A 22642-nucleotide genomic window follows, 5' to 3' on the forward strand; every position below is an offset into this window, starting at 1 on the left:
CATTTCACCCAGTAATTTCAACCAGCCCTATCTATCAGCAAGAGGTAATGTAGCCAATCAAATTCCAGAAACAAGGCCCAATACTCCGCCCATGACTGAGCGGACAAGGAGGCACATTTTGCAAGCAGCACTAGATCTAATTAAGACGTCATAAATAAATTACATTATTAAATGTTTTTATGTGGTAGAATGACTTTAGCTCCGAATTATCACTTGGTGTTGTAATCAATAATTAATTGTGTAGACAATAGACGTAAGGTTACATTTTCAGTTTTTTAAAAAAACTGTGGAGATGCCGGGGATTGAACCCGGGGCCTCATACATGCGAAGCATGCGCTCTACCACTGAGCTACATCCCCATTTCCTGTAAAAGCGATATTCAAAATGGAATATAACAATTGCAACAGGTAAAGCTTAGGTGGATTAGGTTGTTTGAAATTATATTTCTGATATTAAAATGTGAAAGTATTATACACGAATTATTCTATGTGATAAAAAAAAACTCAAGTAATAATTCGAATTAAGCCCTTTATTTCAATACAAACAAATATTCCTAAAATATACAAAACACACATTTAATTTTTTTAGTTTTTATTTAACCTTTAACCTAGGCAAATCAGTTAAGAACAAAATTCTTATTTACAATGATGGCCTAGACCGGATGACGTTAGGCCAATTGTGCGCCACCATATGGGACTTCCAATCACAGCTGGTTGTGTTACAGCCTAGAATCGAACCAGGGTGTCTGTATTGAGGCCTCTAGCGCAGATATGCAGTGCTTTAGACCACTACGCCACAAATAATCCAATAGTAATAAAACTAATGCAGAAAACAGTGCCACCCAAAACCTGAGCTTCATCATATGAAACCTATACAAAAGCTTTTTAATATCTCAAAAACATTCATATTGTTTAATGTATTCATTCTGCAATTGTTGCTCTTGTCAGTCCCTTTATTCACTCTAATTTATTCTTTCACACTTTTGTCTCTGTTGCTCTTTGCTCTGATTGTTGTAATCTGGTTGTAACACTGGTTTGTAAGGTTTACAATTTACAATTATGATGATAATGACGACAAAACCTACTGTCAAGCGCTATTGCTGTACAAAGATGAAATATGGAACTATTTTCCCTCGCTGATCCTTCCCTCACAATGCAGTCACATCATCCTTGTCTCTGCCTCCCTCACTCCTATCTTCAGACCAGATGGCACTACCAGAGAACTGATGCAGGTCTATCAGCAAACCTCCTCCTCCACTTTTTTCTCCTCCCACTGCTCCCTCATCACTCTCTCCATCCTCTTTGCTTTCCCACTTTTCCTCCATATTCTCCTCTCTCTTCTCCTCACACTCTCTTATCTCTTCCTTCTCGCCTGTGAGCTTTGCTCTCTCCCTCAGGTCACAGCCCTCCATGCTGGAGTAGTCGTCCGACGAGTCATCCCCTCCGTCTTCCCTCTCATCGCCCTCCTCCTCCCCCTCACTTTCCCTTCCCTCGCTCCCTCTCTCCACATCCCTCTCTTCATTTGTGTGTTCCTCCTCTCTTATGGCCTCCTCATCCGCGCCGAGAGGCCACAGCCGGCGCCCAAGCCGCACTTCCAGGACTCTGACCCCACCCATGATCCGGTCCCTGGCCCCATCCTGCCCATAGACCAGTTGGCGGACTGTGTACTGGCCATTAGTCTTGCGGTTCAGCCACATGTACAGGGAGATCAGGAGGCAAACAAGGAAGACCAGGATGAAGAAGGCGATCAATACTTTTCTGGTGGATGTGGTTTTGTCATATACGTTGTTCATGCCTAGAAGTGAAGAGTAAAATTGGAATGACTGTTTAGACTGACATTTGAAAGGGACATTTGTTTGGGATCTGAACGCCAAATTAATCTGGATCTAAGGGGTTTTACACTGTCTGTATGATTCGGATCCTGAAGTGTTTGTTTGGCCTGATCTGCACTGTAACAATTATATTTCAATTGTCAAACCGAATTTAAATGGAATTGACCCCACCTTGACGGTCACAAAATACAAGTCTCTTAATCTAAAGCTGTTCAAGTCCAGTCATGCTTGGCCTTTTATTAGAACAAATTAAATCCTCTCAGAATTTCAAAACCATAAATCCACCCTTATTGGGGTGAACGGGTTCAGATAGATTTGATTTCGCAACGTACCTCTTCAAATAGTTATCCGAAAAGTTGAAGGAATCCAAGGCCAAACTCTGCCGTGAAGGAGATCTAGTTTACTGGAAATTGAGGGTGCTCTTTTCTTTCAACTGCAGCTGATCCATACATAGATGTATTACTGGATCTGTAAATAAAGTATATGGATCATTAGTTACCTACTGCCCAAAACATGTCAATATCCATGCAGCAAAATCTTTAAAACAGATAATTACACCTTAAAGAAATATATGTGGCAGAAACGTAGATTTTCCCACACTTTTTTTAAAGGATAAAGTGAGGCCTGTTTTGAATGCAGCCTGAAACCTGCCTATGAATAATAATACAATAAATGTGTCATTACACCACAGAGGTGTTTGGTCAGGTGTCACGGTGACTGATTATAAATGGTTCTGACAGGTGTCATTTCATGGTAGTTGACGTGTCATGTCATTGTTGTATTGTTCTGTACAGTGTACTGTCACTATATATGCAGCATCCCACACATTCAGACACAGGAAGTGTCTGTGAAGCCATGATTCTGCCTGAGTGACTCACTAACAGGAAGCCAGCGTACTCTCTCTCTCTCTCTCTCTCTCTCTCTCTCTCTCTCTCTCTCTCTCTCTCTCTCTCTCTCTCCCTCTCTGACTTGCTCACTTTTTTACAGAAAATCTACATTTCCGCCCCACATATTTCCATCTACCATAGCATCCTTCGCTTTATTACAGGTGACAGTTTTAATATGCATCACTGTATCCTGTATAAAAAGGTTGGCTGGTCCTCATTAAAGTCCCGTAGATCATTTAATTACTCCCTTATAATTTACAAAGCTCTACTACCCAAGCTTCTAACATACCTCACTTCACTGTTAAAATGTAAAAATATGAGACACCAAACCCGTTCACAGGGATGGTTACCTCTCGAGGTTCCACTAGTATATACCGATCTAGGTAAATCCGCCTTCAGTTTTAGTGCCCCCCATTTTTGGAATAGCCTGCAAAACTCCCAACATCTAGACTCTGGTGCCTCTATGGCAGTTTAGGACTTTAATGTTGAATGAATTTAATGTGAATTGCAACTGTTTGGATTCAATCTAAATAATTGTATTTGTGATGTTTGAAGTTGTAGTGTTGATTCTGTAATTTGTAGTTTATTTTATTTTTATTGATCATTTTGAATTTGTTGTATTGTAAATGAGACCCTGGTCTCAATAAATAAAAGTTTCATTTTTTGTTGTTGTTTCAACTATTATATACATAGATATGGATGTCAACAAGTTATTTAAAAACATACGTTTTGCAATAAGTGTACCTGTTCTCCCTCCCTGGCCTGTGTGGATAGCTGACACATTGAACACTAATTGAATATAACAAAGAAGACTAACAAATATTTCTAGTTCATACATGAATGCAATTGGATTCATGTATGTGGACGTGTTGTTTCATATGATGTACAAATTTGACATTCTGCTCATCAGATGAAAGTTATTAACAAAGCACAGGTAATCTCAACTAGATTACCAATTAGACTATGCAAAATATATATATATATATATATTATTGAACCTTAATTTAACTGGGCAAGTCAGTTAAGAACAAATTCTTATTTATAATGACGGCCTACCGGGGAACAGTGCCTTGTTCAGGGGCAGAACGACAGATTATTACCTTGTCAGCTCGGGGATTCGATCCACCAACCTTTTGGCTACCTGCCGCCACAAAATATGATAGTCAATCTTTTCTCTCTCTTTCTACATTCTACAATGCCTTTACATTTCTGCATATGACCTTACATGTTTTCACATGTAATAGGCAGTCATGGTACAGTATTGGCGCGGAGCATAGATGAATAAAGATCCCACTGTGCAATGTGCTGTTAATATACTCCATCTGTTTATATGTCTATTACCTATGCACCATAAATTAGTACAGATAATGTAAATGTTTAAATTAAAAGCCCACTTCATATGGAAGTATTAACTACACTCTTTAGACCCGAATACAGATTCTTACTACATTTCTGAAAGTAAATAAAACAGGGGCACAGACAAAGAGTTGATGTGACAGAGAAAATAAAGACAACGTGGAAGGAGAGAAACAGTGGTGGTAGGGAAGTGAGGAGGAGATGTGGAAAGAGATTGGGAGGAGATTGTGAAGCTGAGGATGGACATGGAGAGAGTGGAAAGATGATACAATAAATGTCAGATAGAAAACGGAAAATTTGAATTATGGTCAGTAGATTAAAAAAATCTATAAAACTCACCAATGTCTTGCTTTAAATGAACATGCTTTAGGAGTTTTGAAAAAACAGACACCCAGAGAGGAAGCAAGAACTCACAGGCGTGTCAGTGGTGGAACTTTTTTTTTTTTTTAAAGAAGGGCATGTAAGAAATAGAGCAGGAGGGGGATATAATGTGGGTGGAGAGAGAGACAGAGAGAGAGAGAGAGAGAGAGTAAAGCGCAGAGATTAGCAAATGTGCACCCAAATATAGAAAGAGGAAGGTGTAGTGTGCTTTCATGTATGACAGAAGGTGTGACAGTTGGTGTAGGTAAGGTTGTGGTTTGGTTACTTTTCAAGTAAACCTTATCTAATATGTCTCCAATATGCTATGGAATTTATTTGTACAGCCATAGGAAGTTAACAGCTGCAAAGGAACCCACCTACAGTATGAACATAAGATGCATAAAGTGGATTAACATAACTGGACCTACTGATTCTGCTAATAAACACAAACTCTCATCAATGCAGCCTAAGCAAGTGAGATGTGAGATGTATTTGAGTTGCACCAGGTCCCATTTTGTTCTATCCAGACTTACACAAATAATATGTATACATCTTTTTTTATTTGTTTTAAACAGTCAATGCATGGTTAGAGTTGAGTTTGTCCGCTGAAGTGCAGAACCACTCAGCTGACACTGCAGAGCCCAGAAGCAGGAAGTGAATGATGGAACACGGGCAGGTTCAAAAGAAATGCACAGAGCTGATGTGCTTTCAGCCTTGAACCACATCCTGTTATGTGCTCCACTGGCTAGTACAAACACATCACCAGACACTACTGGGTACCCATACAGATTCTGTATGTTTAAAACCTACTAACAAATGCACTGTGTGATCTCTTAATTCAGTTTGATTACATTTCAGCAATAACGTTGTGGGAGGACTACACTTGATGGTCCATTTGTAATGCAGAATTTCATTGAGTTCTTTCCAACGAAGCCCCCTTCTCTGAGGAATCAATCAGAACAGCCTTAGTAACATGCTTGCTTTACCCTGTATGATAACACAAGATAACCACTGTGTCACACAGTGTATCATAAACATTCATGTACTGTTTTTAATATGAAACTAAATAATTGTACTACTGGTTGTAAACACTGAGTGTACAAAACATTAGGGACACCTTCCTAATATTGAGGGGCATGGACTCTACAAGGTGTCGAAAGCATTCCACAGGGATGCTGGCTCATGTTGACTCCAATGCTTCCCGCAGTTGTGTCAAGTTGGCTGGATGTCCTTTGGGTGATGGACCATTCTTGATACACGGCAAACTGTTGAGAGTGAAAAACCCAGCAGCGTTGCAGTTCTTGACACGGTCAAACCGGTGAGCCTGGCACTTACTACCATACCCCATTCAAAGAGACTTAAATATTTTGTCTTGTCCATTCACCCTCTGAATTGCACACATTCACAATCCATGTCTCAAGTCTTAAAAATCCTTTTTTAATCAGTCTTCTCCCCCTCATCTAAACTGATTGACATGACATCAATAAGGGATCAGTGTTCACCGGAATTCACCTAATCAGACTATGTAACGGAAAGAGCAGGTGTTCCTAATGTTTTGTGTACTCACTTTTCTATTTTTTGTGCGTCAATACACTGCCTTATGAAGTAATTTCAATGAGAGCTAAGACTTCCTGTCATGTGACCTAAGAGGGTTAATAAGTGGCCATTCTACAACCGCAAAAGAGGAAAGACTGTTTATTGGAAGAGTCGCACAGTGGAGTGTCATTTTCATCCCCTATTGGTTCACAACCACACAAAACATGATGTGTAGTATGACAGTGCATAAATAAATATGAATCTAGTAAATAAATTAATCGTGATGAGCTTGATGTGAACTAGCCTGGTCCCAGACCCATTTGTGCCGTCTCGCCACCTCTTGTGGTCGTTGTCGACAATACAGCCAAAAGCAGATCTGGGATAAGGCTAGATATGAACTGTACCCGAGGGCTGCAAAACGGTGAAGTATAAACTGCTTACAAATGCAAAAAATCTAAATGTAACACAGTGAACTATTATTTTTCAGTTCCGTCTAACAGTTGAGCATTGTATGCCCTTTCTTTCCTATCTTCAAATACAAACCACAGCTGCTGCTGCTATATTAGTCTAAGACAGTGGTATTCAAAATCGTTGTCAAATCGGTGTTCATTAATTGCCAACTTTTTTGGGGGTAAGATTATAAAATGGAACAATATACAAACTTTTTTGAGAAAGATAATTTGAAAAATACAATTTTATTGGGTAAATGTATTGTGGATGGTTGTGCACGTAAAAATCATAATGTACAGATTTTAAGGTTGTTATTAGTTTTCGGGGTAGGGTCAAGAGATATACTTGCGGAAAAAAATGGGGTCCCGGCTAAAAAGGTTTTGAATACCACTGTTCTAAAACGATTATATTTAGTTCTACTGACTTGGAATACATCATTCACACAGTTTTTAAAAACTCCTCAAATTTCATTGCAACTTTCTTTAGTTCTGTGCCTCATGACACTCATAGAACTGCTATGATTTAAATGGTATGATATTAAGTTTGTTCTACTGAGAACACATTTTCTGAGGTAACACTTTACTTGAGCTCTCTGTTATAAACTGTCATTGGAGTTTACAACACCTTGTGACAAATTATACTGCATGTTGCTAGTCAGTGAAGCTTTTGGCTTCACCAAAGGGGGATCATTCACCTAAGACAACTTAAGTTGGAGAGCACAAATTTAGTGTTACCTTCTCTTCGAAGGCAAAAAATGTAAATACAAATCACACGAGATTAACAACATACATGATAGCAATCATTTAAGGTACCTCCAACTCAAGTCCTTCACATCATTTGTAAGAAAAAGCCCCATATCAAAAATCAACATTATTTGGAAATTGACCAATGTTTTTTCTTTATATGTCGATATAGGCGCCATACAGCACAGTTTAATACAACTTACCCAATCGCAATTAACCAGTGCAGTTTTGTAAACAGTATATATCCATTTTAGCTTAATACCAATGGTCTGACTTCATCTCTTCAGCTAATCTAGGGTAAGAGATTCCTATGATGGAATGGAAAAATAATGTATAGATGCATACATGTACAAATGTATAAGCACGAATAATAAACTGGAGTATGACGTTTGATATGCATCACGGTTAGCAGCTCTAACTACCCGATTAAACAATCCCTAACGGATTCACAATGCGAGTGCTTCAATGAGAGCAGCAACAGGAAATTATCTGCCTATCTACTTGACAACACTTGTTGAGGGTGCATTCATATTATACAAAATAATATAGACAGATGTGCCATTTTGTAAATGTGCCAAATTAACATAGACCTTCGTGCCAGTTGTCATACAGTATGGCATAAGGATTCGTGAGTAGGCTACAATTGAATCCTCATGTCTTAAGTTTTGTAGTGATACACAATATTGGATACTTAAATGTATACACCTTCAAATAGTGTCACCATTAACGCTCCTTAATAAAAACCGGTAACATATCTTACTGCAGTATGGAAGTCCTATGCAGATTATCCCCCTTCATCCTATATCACCCACTATCCAACTGAATCAGCATCTAAAGAGTTGTAGGGTGCATCTCAATGGTGTTTCCTTATTTTTTCGTGTCCTCCTCTCTACTCACCTTCTCAAAATGCATTGGAGAAGGTCCGAGGGTAGGAACCTCTGACCTTTTCCTCCAACGCGTTTTGAGGAGGCGAGGAGAGAGGAGGACACGAGGAAATACAATTGCGATACACCCGCAGAATCCAATTGGTCTCTGTACACCTTCACTATAATAGTTCACCTTATTCTCGACCCCTCTGTGATTCCCACAGTTTAGTAACTCAGCTACACTTCACTACATCCTCCCACTCCCACACGCACACAGCTTAAGGTACTGTTGTTGATTCTGGTAAGGCTATGGTCTATGGAGTTTTAGTAAGAACGCCCTTCGGGTGTAGTGGTGACGCCCCTCAGCCAATCAGACGTCCCCGTCCTCGATGCGGGCCAGCTGCCTCTCCAGCAGCTCGATCCTTTGGCCCTGGGCCAAGACCACCGAACGTAGGGCCTTCACCTCCGCTAGCACCTCGCTCAGCACTTCCTCCTGGAGTGGGGAAGAGGGATGGATGGATAGGGCGAGATGGAGGTTAAGAAGGAGAATGTAGTCACAGTAGCAGTCAAAAGTTTGGACAGACCTACTCATTCAAGGGTTTTTCATTATTTGTACTATTTTCTACATTGTAAAATAATAGTAAAGACATCAAAACTATGGAATCATGTAGTAATCAAAAAAAAGTGTTAAACAAATCAAATATATTTTATATTCATCAAAGTAGCCACCATTTGCACACTCTTGGCATTCTCTCAACCAGCTTCATGAGGTAGTCACCTGGAATGCATTTCAATTAACACGTGTGCCTTGTTAAAAGTTCATTTGTGGAATTTCTTTCCTTCCTAATGCGTTTGAGACAATCAGTTGTGTTGTGACCAGGTAGGTGTGGTATACAGAAGATAGCCCTATTTGGTAAAAGTCCATATTATGGCAAGAACAGCTCAAATAAGAACAGAGAAACAACAGTCCATCATTACTTTAAGACATGAAGGTCAGTCAATCTGGAAAATTTCAAGAACTTTTAAAGTTTCTTCAAGTGCAGTCGCAAAAACCATGAAACGCTATGATGAAACTGGCTCTCATGAGGACCACCACAGGAAAGTAAGACCCAGAGTTACCTCTACTGCAGAGGATACATTCATTTGAGTTAACTGGACCTCGATTGCAGCCCAAATAAATGCTTCACAGAGTTCAAGTAACACACATCTCAACATCAACTGTTCAGAGGAGACTGTGTGAATCAGGCCTTCATGGACGAATTTCTGCAAAGAAACCACTACTAAAGGACACCAATAAGAAGAGAAGACTTGCTTGGGCCAAGAAACATGAGCAATAGACATTAGACCGGTGGAAATCTGTCCTTTGGTCTGATGAGTCCAAATGTGAGATTTTTGGTTCCAACCGCCGTGTCTTTGTGAGATGCAGAGTAGGTGAACGGATGATCTCCGCATGTGTGGTTCCCACCGTGAAGCATGGAGGAGATGTGATGGTGCTTTGCTGGTGACACTGTCAGTGATTTATTTAGAATTCAAGGCACACTTAATCAGCATGGCTACCACAGCATTCTGCAGCGATATGCCATCCCATCTGGTTTGCGCTTAGTGGGACTATCATTTGTTTTTCAACAGGACAATGACCCAACACACCTCCAGGCTGTGTAAGGGCTATTTGACCAAGAAGGAGAGTGATGGAGTGCTGCAACAGATGACCTGGCCTCCACAATCACCTGACCTCAATCCAACTGAGATGGTTTGGGATGAGTTGGACTGCAGAGTGAAGGAAAAGCAGCCAACAAGTGCTAAGCATATGTGGGAACTCCTTTAAGACTGTTGGAAAAGCATTCCTCATAAAGCTGGTTGAGAGAATGCCAAGAGTGCGCAAAGCTGTCATCAACGCAAAGGGTGGCTACTTTGAAGAATATAAAATATATTTTGATTTGTTTAACACTTTTTTGGTTACTAGGTGATTCCATATGTGTTATTTCATAGTGTTGATGTCTTCACTATTATTCTACAATGTAGAAAATAGTAATAATAAAGAAAAACCCTTGAATGAGTAGGTGTGTCCAAACTTTTGATTGGTATTGTACACGATAACATCCTAAATCCACAAGGCACTACACAAGTCTACTCAACACTTCTCTGACACTTCTATGTTGTACTCATACCTACATCTCTAACCTCTTATTCATACCAAAACAGAAGAAAACAGACCAAAACAGGGAGGGAATACCTGAACTTGACCAAGAAACTCTCGCTCTTGTTGCAAAACGTTGTCGGTTACAAAAGTTTTGCTACGGTTTGCACTAGTGAATACACCCCTGCTATGCCTACTGCTATACCCACCTACACCCAAACTCCATTCTCACCTCTCTTTTCACCCTATCGGATGCTCCTTCTCCTTGAATGACCCTTTGCTGCACCACCCCCACCCCCTCGCTCTCCGGCTCCCTGGTTGTTGCGGTGGGCATGGCGGCCTGCTGGGGGACTGGGGGAGAGTCTGTCCCGGAGCCCTGTGACGACAGCTTGGGCTTGTTGCGGAGGGTGTCCCTGTTCTTGGAGGGGGCGCCCACGTAGCCACCGCTCAGAGAGACCAGCAGGGGCGGCGCATCCTGCCCGGCAATCCAGTCCTCGGCCAGAAGGGAGGGCTCCACGCTGGCCGTGTCCGGGTATAGGTCCCCCTGGAACAGGTCTGACTGGGGGGCAAGAGAGGGAGGGGGTCACAGGGAGAGCGTTTTAAGTCAAATTCAGTCAAGCTTGACTGGTTCCAATATCCACATTAGCATGCCACTTAGTGTAAAGCAATGTTTTGGGCATGCTAGTAATTGGGGTTCTAGTATGGCTATTTGAACATAGTTCTAGTCATAAATGAGGAAGGCCTTTTGTTTCAAATTGTGTGCATGGCAGCTTACCTTCCGTGGTACCGTCATAGAAATGGGCTCTACTTTCCTTTCGTGCAGTTTGTAGAACCTGCAATGAGAGACAGAGACAGAGAGATACAGAGACAGAGACAGAGACAGAGAGAGACAAAGACAGAGCAAGAGCGAAAAAGAGAAAGAAATAGTGAATGAAAGAAAGAATGAAAGAGAGTGAATGAATGAATTAAATAAATGATTTACAGTGGGAGGGCATGAAAGAGGGAACGTATGAGGTGGAAATGAGTGGTGAAAAAGAGAGCAAAATACACTGAATACACTGAGAAACAATTCAAGTAATCACCATAAAGACATGCTGAAAAACCTGTTCACCTGGCAATCTCACACTTGTTGACATCCACGCCCCTCTTGCTGAGAAAGCCTGCTCCTCGCTGGGGCTCTTTACTGCTGTACAGGCTGAGGAAGTGGACATAGGGCGATTCGTCCGTCACCTCAAAGTACCGGATGGTGCAGTCCCCCTGAGAGTGATCAACAGATAAACCGAGCTAAACCAAACATACGGTGGGGAGAATTGATCATTTGACACTAGCTGAATTTGTTATTGAAAATGTTGCTCGGAAACAGGTGTACTGTACCTTTCCACACAGGTAGACCATGTTGGTGTCAGGGTCATAGTAGGGGAGGAGAACGCCATTACTGGTGTCCATCTCCTGCACTGCCATTGGCTCAGACATATCCCTCTGCAACACACAGATACAATCATTAGAAGATCTGGTCAGTGTGTGTAGCGAACCCCTCAGTGCTGTGTGAGTTGAGTCAACTGAAAATAAACAGGGTTGACCTGACCTGTACTGTCATGATACCTTAGGTCACCACTCTCCTCTACCATACAGTCAGAGCATTGTTTCTGAGGCGTCAATGTCTCATACACTCCCATAGGACTTTGCAAAGTCCTGTTTATGACATGTATCCATCTAGCCGCCGTACCGTATCCCACAAGGCTAGCTGCCTCTCGCTCATGCGGCTGAATCCGGTGGTCAGGATCTTCCCGTCGGAGAGGAACACGGCCCTCATGGGCCTGGTGCCGTCATGGACCTTCTCTTTCACCTGAGACACACACAACAACATCACAGGTGTTATAAGGGAAGGTAGAGTCAATGTCAATAAGTCATTCTATGTACAGCCTGTAGTTAATGTAGACATACAGTGCCTTCGGAAAGTATTCAGACCTCTTGACTTTTTCCACATTGCTACGTTAGCCTTATTCTAAAAAAAAATATTTTTATTTTATTAAATCCTCAGCAATCTAAACACAATATCCAATAATGACAAAGCGAAAACATGTTTTATTTAAAAAAATGCTAATTGATAAACTAAAAACAAATACCTTATTTACATAATTATTCAGACCCTTTGTTATGAGACTCCAAATTGAGCTCAGGTGCATCCTGTTTTCATTGATAATCCTTGAGGTGTTTCTACAACTTGATTGGAGTCCACCTGTGGTAAAATCTATTGATTGGACATGATTTGAAAAGGCACACCTGTCTATATAAAGGTCCCACAGTTGACAGTGCATGTCAGAGCAAAAACCAAGCCATGAGGTCGAAGGAAATGTCCGTAGAGCTCTGAGACAAGGCACAGATCTGGGGAAGGGTACCAAAAAATGCCTGCAGCATTGAAGGTCCCCAAGAACACAGTGGCCTCCATCATTCTTAAATGGAAGAAGTTTGAAACTACCAAGACTCTTCCTAGAGCTGGCCGCCAGGACAAACTGAGCAATCGAGGGAGAAGGGCCTTGGTCAGGGAGGTGACCAAGAACCCCATGGTCAGTCTGACCGAGCTCAAGAGTTCCTCTGTGGAGATGGGAGAACCTTCCAGAAGGACAACCATCTCTGCAACACTCCACCAATCAGGCCTTTATGGTAGAGTGGCCAGCCGGATGCCACTCCTCAGTAAAAGGCACATGACAGCCCACTTGGAGTTTCCCAAAAGGCACCTAAAGACTCTGACCATGAGAAACAAGATTCTCTGGTCTGATGAAACCAAGATTTAGTTCTTTGGCCTGAATGCCAAGCGTCGTGTCTGGAAGAAACCTGGCACCATCCTTACGGTGAAGCATGGTGGTGGCAGCATCATGCTGTGGGGGTGTTTTTCAGCGGCAGGGACTGGGAGACTAGTCAGGATCGAGGGAAAGATGAACGGAGCAAAGTACAGAGAGATCCTTGATGAAAAGCGCTCTGGAGCAGGTTAGGACCTCAGACTGGGGCAAAGGTTCACCTTCCAACAGGACAACAACCATAAGCTTTGGGCCAAGTCTCTGAATGTCCTTGAGTGGCCCAGCCAGAGCCAGAGCCCGAACCTAATATAATATCTCTGGAGAGCCTTGGAAATATCTGTGCAGCAACATTCTCCATCCAACCTGACAGAGATTGAGAGGATCTGCAGAGAAGAATGGGAGAAACTCCCCAAATATAGGTGGTAGGTATTTACAAGTGCTGATTAGCTGCAGCCAATTTAGCATGGCAAAGGTCACTTTCTTTCAAAAAAGGACATTATGTGAACAAGGTGGTGCTTATTTGCTTTGGTCTCCTGTGTGTTGTTGAATTTCTCCTTGAAGGATAAGGGAAGTTTTATGGTATTTGGTACTATTAATTTGACTTATTTCAATTCATTTGCATGCGTGTCATTCATGGGCTAGACATGAAGCACCTTGAGGACGGTCCCCCGTCGCGGGTCGATGACACGCAGCGCCTTGTCCTTGCACACGGTGCAGATGGCACTGCCCTCCCGGTTCCAGCTCACACTGTAGATCAGGTCTGGGTGGGCATCGGCTATCTGGTACACCAGCTCCCCCGTGCCCACGTCCCACACGCACACCAGGTTGTCACAGCCTGAGAGCGAGAATGAGAGAGAGTTGCATCAGTCAAAAACAGTCGTGAACACAGAATCTGGGAGAGCACAGACAAAACTAAGTTCACAGAAGAGGGTTAAAACGCACGCTACCAAGCTTATTTTACCGAAACGTCGATCTCAATAAAAGTTGTAAAATCATGTGTTTTTTTTAAAGAGTTCCCACAATAAATATGGATATGCAAAACATTCAAATAATCAAAAGGATACAGAGACGTAGCATCTAAAAATACAGACAAACATACAATTACTGGCACATACTAAACGTATAGACATACCATTCTAAGTAACACAGACACATACATAGACAAATCAATTGCTTTTGACTTTTGAAACCTTCCGATGTCCTCTTGAAGGATACTCAGTTTCCCATTAACCTTAACTACATTCTCCTTTAAAACGTGCAGCACATGCTGTTAATTGCAAGGCAGGGATACTCAATTCCTGGCTTGCATAATGCATTGGGAATTGAACGGTCTGTCATGGAACACCTCTCCAGTACGTTTAAAGCTGTCCTTCAACTCTCACTGTTTACCCTGACTGACTACCACATATTCCCTTTCTCTGGAGGTCCAATGTTTAACACATGGGTGATTAGTACTACATGCTACCATGACTCGTGGCCAAGCTATGTCCCAACACTATCAGCGTGTCTATTTGCAGTTGTGACTACATTCAACACTTCCCCCTAAAAAAACAAACACATTTCCTCTTTCTCAGACCACGGACCTATTATCCATAAAAATCAAAGTCCTAGCATAAGCGGTCTCACATTATCATGACTGGTGGTGACCAACGTGTCATAATACTATCAATATGTCTAGTCAACCTTTCCTTGCAGCTTAAAGCACACACATTCACTGACATAGGAGGCATTGCTTGTGAATCGTGACCTGGATAGTCCAAACTTGCAGACAGACATACACTGTTCGAGGTGAAGACATTGTCCTCTGCCATGTGTTGCCACGAACCATCAGTGCAGACGATGTCGCTCTATCTGACGTACGACAATGAGGTGCAGATAGATTAAGTTACCTGCAGTTAGGAGGATATTGAAAGCTGTCGGGTGCCAGGCTAGGATTCCCACTCGTTTACTGTGGCCCTCCAGTGTCACCACGGGCTCTGTCATTGGTCCAGTCAGCCCTCCTTCAGGGATTTGCCACACCTTTAATAGACAGCACAACCAATAACAACGCTTTGTTACAGGGGTAGAGCATACAGATGACCCTCCCTCCCATCGGCATACATCTGCTGATCTGCAACATTTTCAACACAGATATGCCCTCTTGATAGTAGTCATAAGGCCATCTTAGAGCAGCGCATCTGTTATTTACTCCTTTTAAACACTTATGACTATTCATCCAGCTTTATGCCATCTTACAGCCCGTCTCAATCAATGCAAAGGTCTGGACAAATGGTTGAACCTTTTCTCATAAACAATAGTGAGCTGCTACGGGTTGCAAAGCTACCGGTAATTTAACAAAGTTACCAGAATCTTCAGTAAATTTGGTAATTAACCAATAATCTATGGTAACTTTAGTAATTTATGTCCATGGGTTTCTAGTGGATAGACCAAATGTTTCAAGAGAAAATAGCCTAATTAATGAAAAAAGTACCTAATCAACAACGGCATTTTTTTCAATGAACTCTGCAACTCTTCCAACTAATATATATCTTTTTTTTTTAAATGTACAACACCCACCAGTTTGGCGCCAAAACATTTACAACAAAGACATAGTCAAATAAATAAAAGTATGTAAAATAATATATATATAATCATATTTTACCTGATAATTAAAGACACCTGAGAATCTGAAGTATCCAAAAAGGACACTAGATTTCACCTGATACAATTCCCCAAAACTATTTAAAGTTAACAAAAATTCTGGTAGTTTACTAGTAAACTTCGAAAGTTTCCAGTAATATACCCTCCCTTTGCAACCCTATAACTGTTTATGTTTTCTTTTTAGAGGGCAGCTACCTTCACATCACCACCTACCTTTACAGTGCAGTCCTCCGAGGCACTGGCGATGACGTTGTCATCATGGGGACACCACTGGACATCCAGCACTGGAGCTGCGTGTCCACACACTGTGGGTGTGGCCTGGTCAATTCTGCCACTCTGTGGAAAAGAAGCAGGTGGGCAGGGTCATCATCATCTGGTTAGCACAAAACTCCAGGTCAGTGGTTTTCAACTGGTGGTCTGTTATTTGAAAAAAATATTGGTTGGGAGTATCAATGGCGTTATAAACTATTTTTAAGTTACTTTTCACAATGCAAATGGTTTATTATAATAATAGGCCTTTAATCTGTTACATTTGTCATAAAATTACAGGAATACGATATCAAGATAGGTGGGCACTTTTAGGGTATTGATCCTTATCTTCCATCTGAGAGGTTTGATGCCATGGTGTAGTGGATGGTATATGCCATTTTTTTATTTAACTAGGCAAGTCAGTTAAGAACAAATTCTTATTTACAATGACGGCCTACCCCGGACGACGCTGGGCCAATTGTGCGCCGCCCTATGGGACTCCCAATCACGGCCAGATGTGATTCAGCCTGGATTCGAACCAGGGTCTGTAGTGTCGCCTCTTGCCCTGTCATGCAGTGCGTCACTCGGGAGCGCATATACCCACTTATTTTTTAGTGGGCATTGCATATACTCACTTCTTAATCCCCACCGTGCGTATCAAAGTAGTGTAGTAGAGGTATATGCTGCATCAATTAATAAGTCTGATGGAACAAATCAGAATGTTTTGCTTAATTTTTTCACATTTTAGGAGCAGCAATGTGCACAGGGCTATAGGCATACACGCGAATGTTCCATAATGTAATGTGCGGGAAAACACAGTATACGTTTCGCACATGCGAGCGATTTTATGGACAGAGATGGAAACATCCGTTAGAAATGAAAGCGGGAAGATCTAAAGATGCAACAACTATCATGGGTTGCTAATACGACCAGGATGCCACCTTTGGCTGCTACACAATGAAAGAAAGTTGAAAGAAAACCAACAGAACACATATGAGGAAGTGCCTCCATGTTTCTATAATGGGATTTTGGCTATAGGCTCCTTTGAGGCAAAGTAATACATGGCTCATAACATGAAGTAAAACGTCCAGGTTTCAAACAATTAAGGAACAGGAAAAATATAATGATGCTAATGAAGGGCATAACAGTCTTCTTAATTAAATGTTAACTAGCTACAAAGTAGCCTATGCCTACCTGGCAGAATGATATGATTATATGCATCAATCAAGTGGCCATTTGTTTTGCAAACTCAATCTCATGTGCTACAGAAATACTGCAAAACAAGCAACAGTGCTAGGTACCTGTGCACTTGAATTAAAGGGTAACTACAATCAAAAATCAACATTTTGTAGATTTTTCCCAGACATCGAAAGTGGTCTCCTGATGTGGTTTAAGCATTTTTATGGACTTAGGACCACCAATTTTGCTGTTTTTCTCTTACAAAAGTGTGACTTTGAGAGCAAAAAAATCTAACTTAGTTGATTAAACTAAACATAATTTATCAGTTTCAATAGTAGGCCTACTATTACACTACTCGCACAGTACAGCTTAGGTTGGCCTGACTGAAAGACCAACATGGGATGTATCATTTTAGGTCATTCAGAGTACATGCGACTGTTTCTCAAATAATTTCTCATGCATGGCACCTTTCCTTTGGCCGGGCGGGCTGATTGGAAAATTTGGGGCAAAATTTGAGTGTACCAACTTCTCCAGGAACCCCTGGGTGGATGCTTAAGTGTGCTAGCACAAACCTTGTTGAGTGGCAGAACTAGGAAGGCCCCTCCTCCACCTGATTCGATGACTACTGCGGTGAATTTGGGGTTCACAGCGCAGAGGGGCCCGTCCCATGTGACACGGGACACTCGGACGTCATCGATGCAGTGCTCTGCCTTCCAAGCCTGGGCGAAGACGTGCCTGAACTTGCTCTGTCTGACCACACCTCTTCGGAACGACATGACTGTGAAGAGAGATATTGGGAGCGTTCGAGCGGATCACTTTTGTCAATTCGGTGACCCAGTAGTAGGTGTCAAGAACTGCAACACTGCCTGGTAGTTCCCGCTCAACAGTTTCCCGTGTGTATCAAGAATGGTCCACCACCCAAAGGACATCCAGCCAACTTGATAAATGTGGGAAGCATTGGAGTCAACATGGGCTAGGATCCCTGTGGAATGCTTGACACCTTGTAGAGTCCATGTTCCGACAAATTCAGTGGGATGCAACTCAATATTTGGAAGATGTTATTAATGTTTGGTATACTCCTTGTATATTGAAATAGTCACATGCAAGTGGTGGTTTAAAAGTATTTGAATTCTGGTGGGGCTAGTTTTGCAAGTCAGTACTAAGCCAATGAGTTCCTAAAGTGAGCCATGTTCTTTTAAGAACAACCTCAAGCAGGCTACAATGTCAAGAGTCAAGCTTAACTTTTTTTTTTAAGCCTATCAGATCAAAGTACAGGATATGGCACTGACCAACACAAACTTGTTTATTCAGTTAATCAGTAACATTTAATGAATGTTAATACTGGGGAGAAGGAAGCAAGTAAACATCAGCCAAATTCCCCCATACTGTGAGTCAGTCAGTTCTAAAAAGAACAGTCAAGGCTGACTGGACAAGAGGGCATGACCCGCCTGCAGGCAAAACACAAGGGGGGGACGGGGTAATTCTATAGGCCTATGCAGGGCGATACCCAATTCTTTACAGTTGACGCTACAGTATAATCTAATCTAACATGTTACATTCCAAAGTAACAAATTGTTTGTAAATTATAATAACATGACGAAACGTTGGCTTGCATCCAAATCATTTGAATGTAGGAATGCCTGTGGGAGTGGCAGGTGTAGTTTCCAAATAGATTATCTGCACAAGGCACATTATTATCAGCATCAACAAGAATTTAGTAGATGGGTCGGAAAATATCCATATAAGGACACAAAATACAACTAAGGGAATGAATGTCACAGACGACAAATAACCTAACGTTAAATAGCCTACATTATCGAGAAGAGGGTCGACAATGTGTGGTTCTAAGAGATTAGGCAAGGTAAATACAATAGCAAGGTGTTTTACAAAGAGAAGGACATTTTTTCAATTACTATACCTCGATTTCAGACAACCTCTTAATTGGAAAAGATAAAAAGGCTGAAGCTAAACCGTGACAAGAGGAAGCCAATAAAATAATCCGCCACCAGCAGTAACTTAATCCTTTGCTATGTTGGAGAGGAGGCTACACAGCCGATTTACTGCGATGGCAGGAAATAATTGTTGTAGATGATTAAACACAGCCAGGTGATTGATGATTAGAGCTCAAGAAAAATAAATACGCGCAGCGCACAATCCCGATGCAAAATTATTACCCACCCAGTTGGTTAAAAATTGCGTATCTGTGATGCAATATTTAACCTGAGCAAGCATGTCAAAATGTTCGTAAATGTAGACGAAGACAAGGGAATGGTAACGGCGAATGATGGGCGTGCGACCGAAAAGATGCTGACACTACGCACTCCGTTTTGGAATGATCACTGTTTGGAACAGAAATCCAGACTTCCGCCCCTGGCAGGATATAGTGGAGGTAGCCAGAGAGGAAGAGGCGAAGCGAGAGGGTTTGCTCCGCTCAAAATCTGTTCACGAAAATAATACCACGTAGAGAGGATTTTTTTGAATGGAGGTCAATGAGAGAATGTCGAATTTGGTCAACAAAATCATGTATTGCTACTTTCCTACGTGAGGCTTATTTAATGGAATACAAGTTTCGTAATGTTCAGGTTGTTACGAAAGCACTGATAGAATTGGACGCACGTGACATTTCAAAAAATAAAATAAAATAAACTGTAAATCAGCGGTTTCAGCGTATCTGCCCTCTCATTGGCTAGAAGGTTCCCACCTGATCCCGTCTCCTCCCGCATGCGTTCCATCTTTGAAGATATGCATTTCCATTGTTAGAGCGGTCACTCGAGTATCTTGTCAATATAATAGAAACTCTTTGATATAGCGTTGTATCCAACGCATTACCCAACGATTGGGCTGCTGCACTTACACAAAGCCCTACTGTACTAACTCAAATGCATATCAAATGGTGGACATAACGGGTGTGTAAGTGACGTATTCTGTCAACATTTGCATGGCATTACATTATGTCAGCAAAAAAAAGCTGTTAAACCATATGAAGCATACCAGGCCATATATGCACAGTTCTGCTTGTCCCTTGTTTTTCAGGTACGACCCACCCACCACCAGAAGGTGTCTAAAATGCATGACAAGTGAAATGATTATGGGTGTGTGACACATTCTGTCTATATTTGCACATATATGACAACAGCAAAAAAGCTGTGTAATTGACCACGTCAAAGCTGGACATATATGGGTATACATGCAGGGTTGGGTAGGTTACTTTCTAAATGTAATCCGTTACAGTTACTAGTTACCTGTCCAGAATTGTAATCAGTAACGTAACTTTTGGATTTCCCAAACTCAGTAATGTAATCTGATTACATTGAGTTACTTTTAGATTACTTTCCCCTTAAGAGGCATTAGAAGAAGACAAAAATGTACGTTACCAATTGAACAACATCTATTGTAGGATAAATCAATGTTAAAGTTTACATAGCTGGTCATATATGGATGTTAAATGTTACTTTATGGGTTGGTTATGTAGGCTTCTTCTAACCCATCACTTTCTACTACATATAATAATAATAATATTAAATTATATCTTTACATCAAAAACCAAAATCTATCAGAATTCCAGTCATTCCAATAAATGTTATACCCCTTGATTTTTAAGAATAGGACTTGGAAATATGGAAGTATATATTAGCCAAATTGTTTTACCTGAGCATGACCCCAAAACTAAGGACTTATTAGCCAGCCCTACTCAGTTTTTTATGATTTTGTTGATATAAAAAGTATTATTTTAAACATGTTCTGAGGCTATACAGTGTTTGTTTACATTTACAATGTTTACAAACATTGGAGTAAAACAGGCTTATATTTTGGGTTCTCATGGAGTGTGACAGAACTAAGCTCATGAGGCATTTATATTCTTCAAGAATCAATGGTTATATATCATTTATAAATCCAAAAATGGATGTAGCAACTACAGATTGCCCCTTTAAGTCTATCAAAAGAGTGTAAGTTTGAGCATGTGTCCATTAGGCCTATGGATTTTTTTATCAGCATGAATTAGAATGAGCAATAAAAGCCCCACTTTTATTCCACAGGCTTGGATCCGCTGTTGCAAGAGCGCATTTTTCACTGTCTGTCCACTGGTTTCAAAAACAATGATTGATAGGCAGACTAAACTTCTGGAATTCAACCATTATTGGGTTCAAATACACATTTAGATTTGTGAACAGACATCAACAACAACCACAATCCGTAAGGCGCAAATGGCTAAATGAGAGAGCAGCAGTGTGATTCACATCAATGCGCTATGTAGATATCAATAATAAGTGATATCCGTATCGCCGTAGACTACACCACTGCTGTCATCCATAGCGTTTATTCAAATTGGATAATCTTTGGATGCCGACAACAGTCGCACCATTGGAAGACATAGCTTGGACTGTAGCCTACAAAAGCATATTCCTGCTCCTTTCCCGCGATCCATCAAACACATTTGGTGTGTCATCATAGTGGTCTCTGACTTGTGGTCAGACTCGCTCAGGTGGAAGAAACGTAAACTTTTTTATCTTGTGATGAGTAGACATTTAATTCAATTATTTGTTACACTTGAGATTGAGAAATACAATTTTCACATTTTAATATCGCTAAATTATTATGTATTTATTTGTGTGACTATTTGGGTCAAGAAATTATCTTATCCCTTCCAATATCATATCATATGATCATCTTTATGTATTTCTCACCCCTAGAAATATGATTATAATTCCATGCTCATACTAACCACAAGATGGCGATCATGTCCCACAAAGAGAAATGCGCTACTTAAAATAACTTTGGGGAAAATGGAGTGAGTGGGACAATAGCACAGCTAAAACGATGAGACAGATATTTCACCGGATGTATAAATGTGAAGCATCCGTTTGGCTTTTCGACTCACTACAAACTCTGGAATATAGAAGCCCAGTGGCCGGCAGTAGGAGAAGATGGAACGAGATGGATTTTGGCCGACATTCTGCACATTTTTTTTTATCGATTAAATAATTAATCTCTATACAGTTTTCGGTTCCCAAAACTAAAATCTGTTATCAAAAGAGTGGACAAAGTTTTTTAGACTTACCCTTTGCCAACGTTTTAAAAATCGCGTTGTTTAGGAGTGCCAACAAGAATTTAGTTATTGCATACGCGCACTTCACTGTCTTAGAGGAACAGAAGATAATCGAATGTAGGTAGGCCGTGGCTGACTTCACACTCCAGTACAATAGGTGGCGGTGTATGCTACTTTAAAGTTGGATGCGATCCGCCAACCCAATCTCAAAGAAGAATAACAACTTTGGTCAAAATGTTTGTTGCAGTCCGCCGTAGATCATCCGAACACGCTTGCTGCTAAGGAAGGAGCAAATGTTTTTTGAGAAGTCTTCGCGTGAGAAGTAGTTGCTTCTGGTTATAATAGCCTAACGATATCCAGTACATAACTTAAGTTCACACGTCACAAAAACAAGAAAAGTAATAGTAAGACTAAACAACCGTAGAATTTCTTGCTAGCTAAGTGGCTAACCGGTTGTGACGTGTCGGTAGTTAGTACGTTTGACATGCTATACTGAAACATAGAGCATCTCTGATTGAAAGCCTAAAGCAGACAAAATAAGTGAGAGGAAGTACATGACAACA

At 41.1% G+C, this 22642-nt stretch overlaps 2 protein-coding genes and 1 non-coding gene across 5 annotated transcripts; all 3 read right to left on the reverse strand.

The window, feature by feature from the left end:
* Positions 1-287: 287 nt before the first annotated feature.
* On the reverse strand, positions 288-359 carry trnaa-cgc. The gene has a single exon. It is a non-coding gene; the product is annotated as a tRNA-Ala (tRNA).
* A 155-nt stretch (positions 360-514) lies between these two features.
* Positions 515-4514, reverse strand: si:ch211-119e14.1. Of its 2 annotated transcripts, none has more exons than XM_038976158.1 (3): positions 4414-4514; positions 2164-2299; positions 515-1794 (listed from the first exon to the last, which is right to left on the reverse strand). In XM_038976158.1, the coding sequence occupies exon 3, from the start codon at positions 1790-1792 to the stop codon at positions 1148-1150; it is 645 nt and encodes a 214-aa protein (XP_038832086.1). In that variant the 5' UTR covers positions 1793-1794; positions 2164-2299; positions 4414-4514; the 3' UTR covers positions 515-1147. The 2 variants fall into 2 exon arrangements, with proteins under 2 accessions (XP_038832086.1, XP_038832087.1); XM_038976159.1 differs by lacking the exon at positions 4414-4514 and adding an exon at positions 3819-3860.
* A 1599-nt stretch (positions 4515-6113) lies between these two features.
* LOC120030185 (coronin-1B-like) lies at positions 6114-19367 on the reverse strand. Of its 2 annotated transcripts, none has more exons than XM_038975531.1 (11): positions 19211-19367; positions 17605-17810; positions 15818-15940; positions 14854-14983; positions 13618-13799; positions 11893-12012; positions 11541-11645; positions 11278-11423; positions 10942-10999; positions 10399-10725; positions 6114-8522 (listed from the first exon to the last, which is right to left on the reverse strand). In XM_038975531.1, exons 2-11 carry the CDS (start codon positions 17806-17808, stop codon positions 8400-8402), a joined length of 1518 nt encoding a protein of 505 aa, XP_038831459.1. In that variant the 5' UTR covers positions 17809-17810; positions 19211-19367; the 3' UTR covers positions 6114-8399. The 2 variants fall into 2 exon arrangements, with proteins under 2 accessions (XP_038831459.1, XP_038831458.1); XM_038975530.1 differs by having other exon boundaries at positions 18951-19367.
* Between the last annotated feature and the right edge of the window lie 3275 nt (positions 19368-22642).

Source organism: Salvelinus namaycush, chromosome 36 (assembly GCF_016432855.1).
Source record: "Salvelinus namaycush isolate Seneca chromosome 36, SaNama_1.0, whole genome shotgun sequence".
Lineage (NCBI taxonomy): Eukaryota > Metazoa > Chordata > Actinopteri > Salmoniformes > Salmonidae > Salvelinus > Salvelinus namaycush.

Excerpts from the sequence above, each read along its gene's own strand:
- si:ch211-119e14.1 (XM_038976158.1), bottom strand. The coding sequence starts at position 1,792 with ATGAACAACGTATATGACAAAACCACATCCACCAGAAAAGTATTGATC.
- LOC120030185 (XM_038975531.1), bottom strand. The coding sequence starts at position 17,808 with ATGTCGTTCCGAAGAGGTGTGGTCAGACAGAGCAAGTTCAGGCACGTC. Across the intron at positions 13,800-14,853 it reads CAATATCCTCCTAACTGCAG|GCTGTGACAACCTGGTGTGC; the intron begins GTAACTTAATCT and ends TCTCGCTCTCAG. Across the intron at positions 12,013-13,617 it reads GACGGGGGACCGTCCTCAAG|GTGAAAGAGAAGGTCCATGA; the intron begins GTGCTTCATGTC and ends TGTGTGTCTCAG.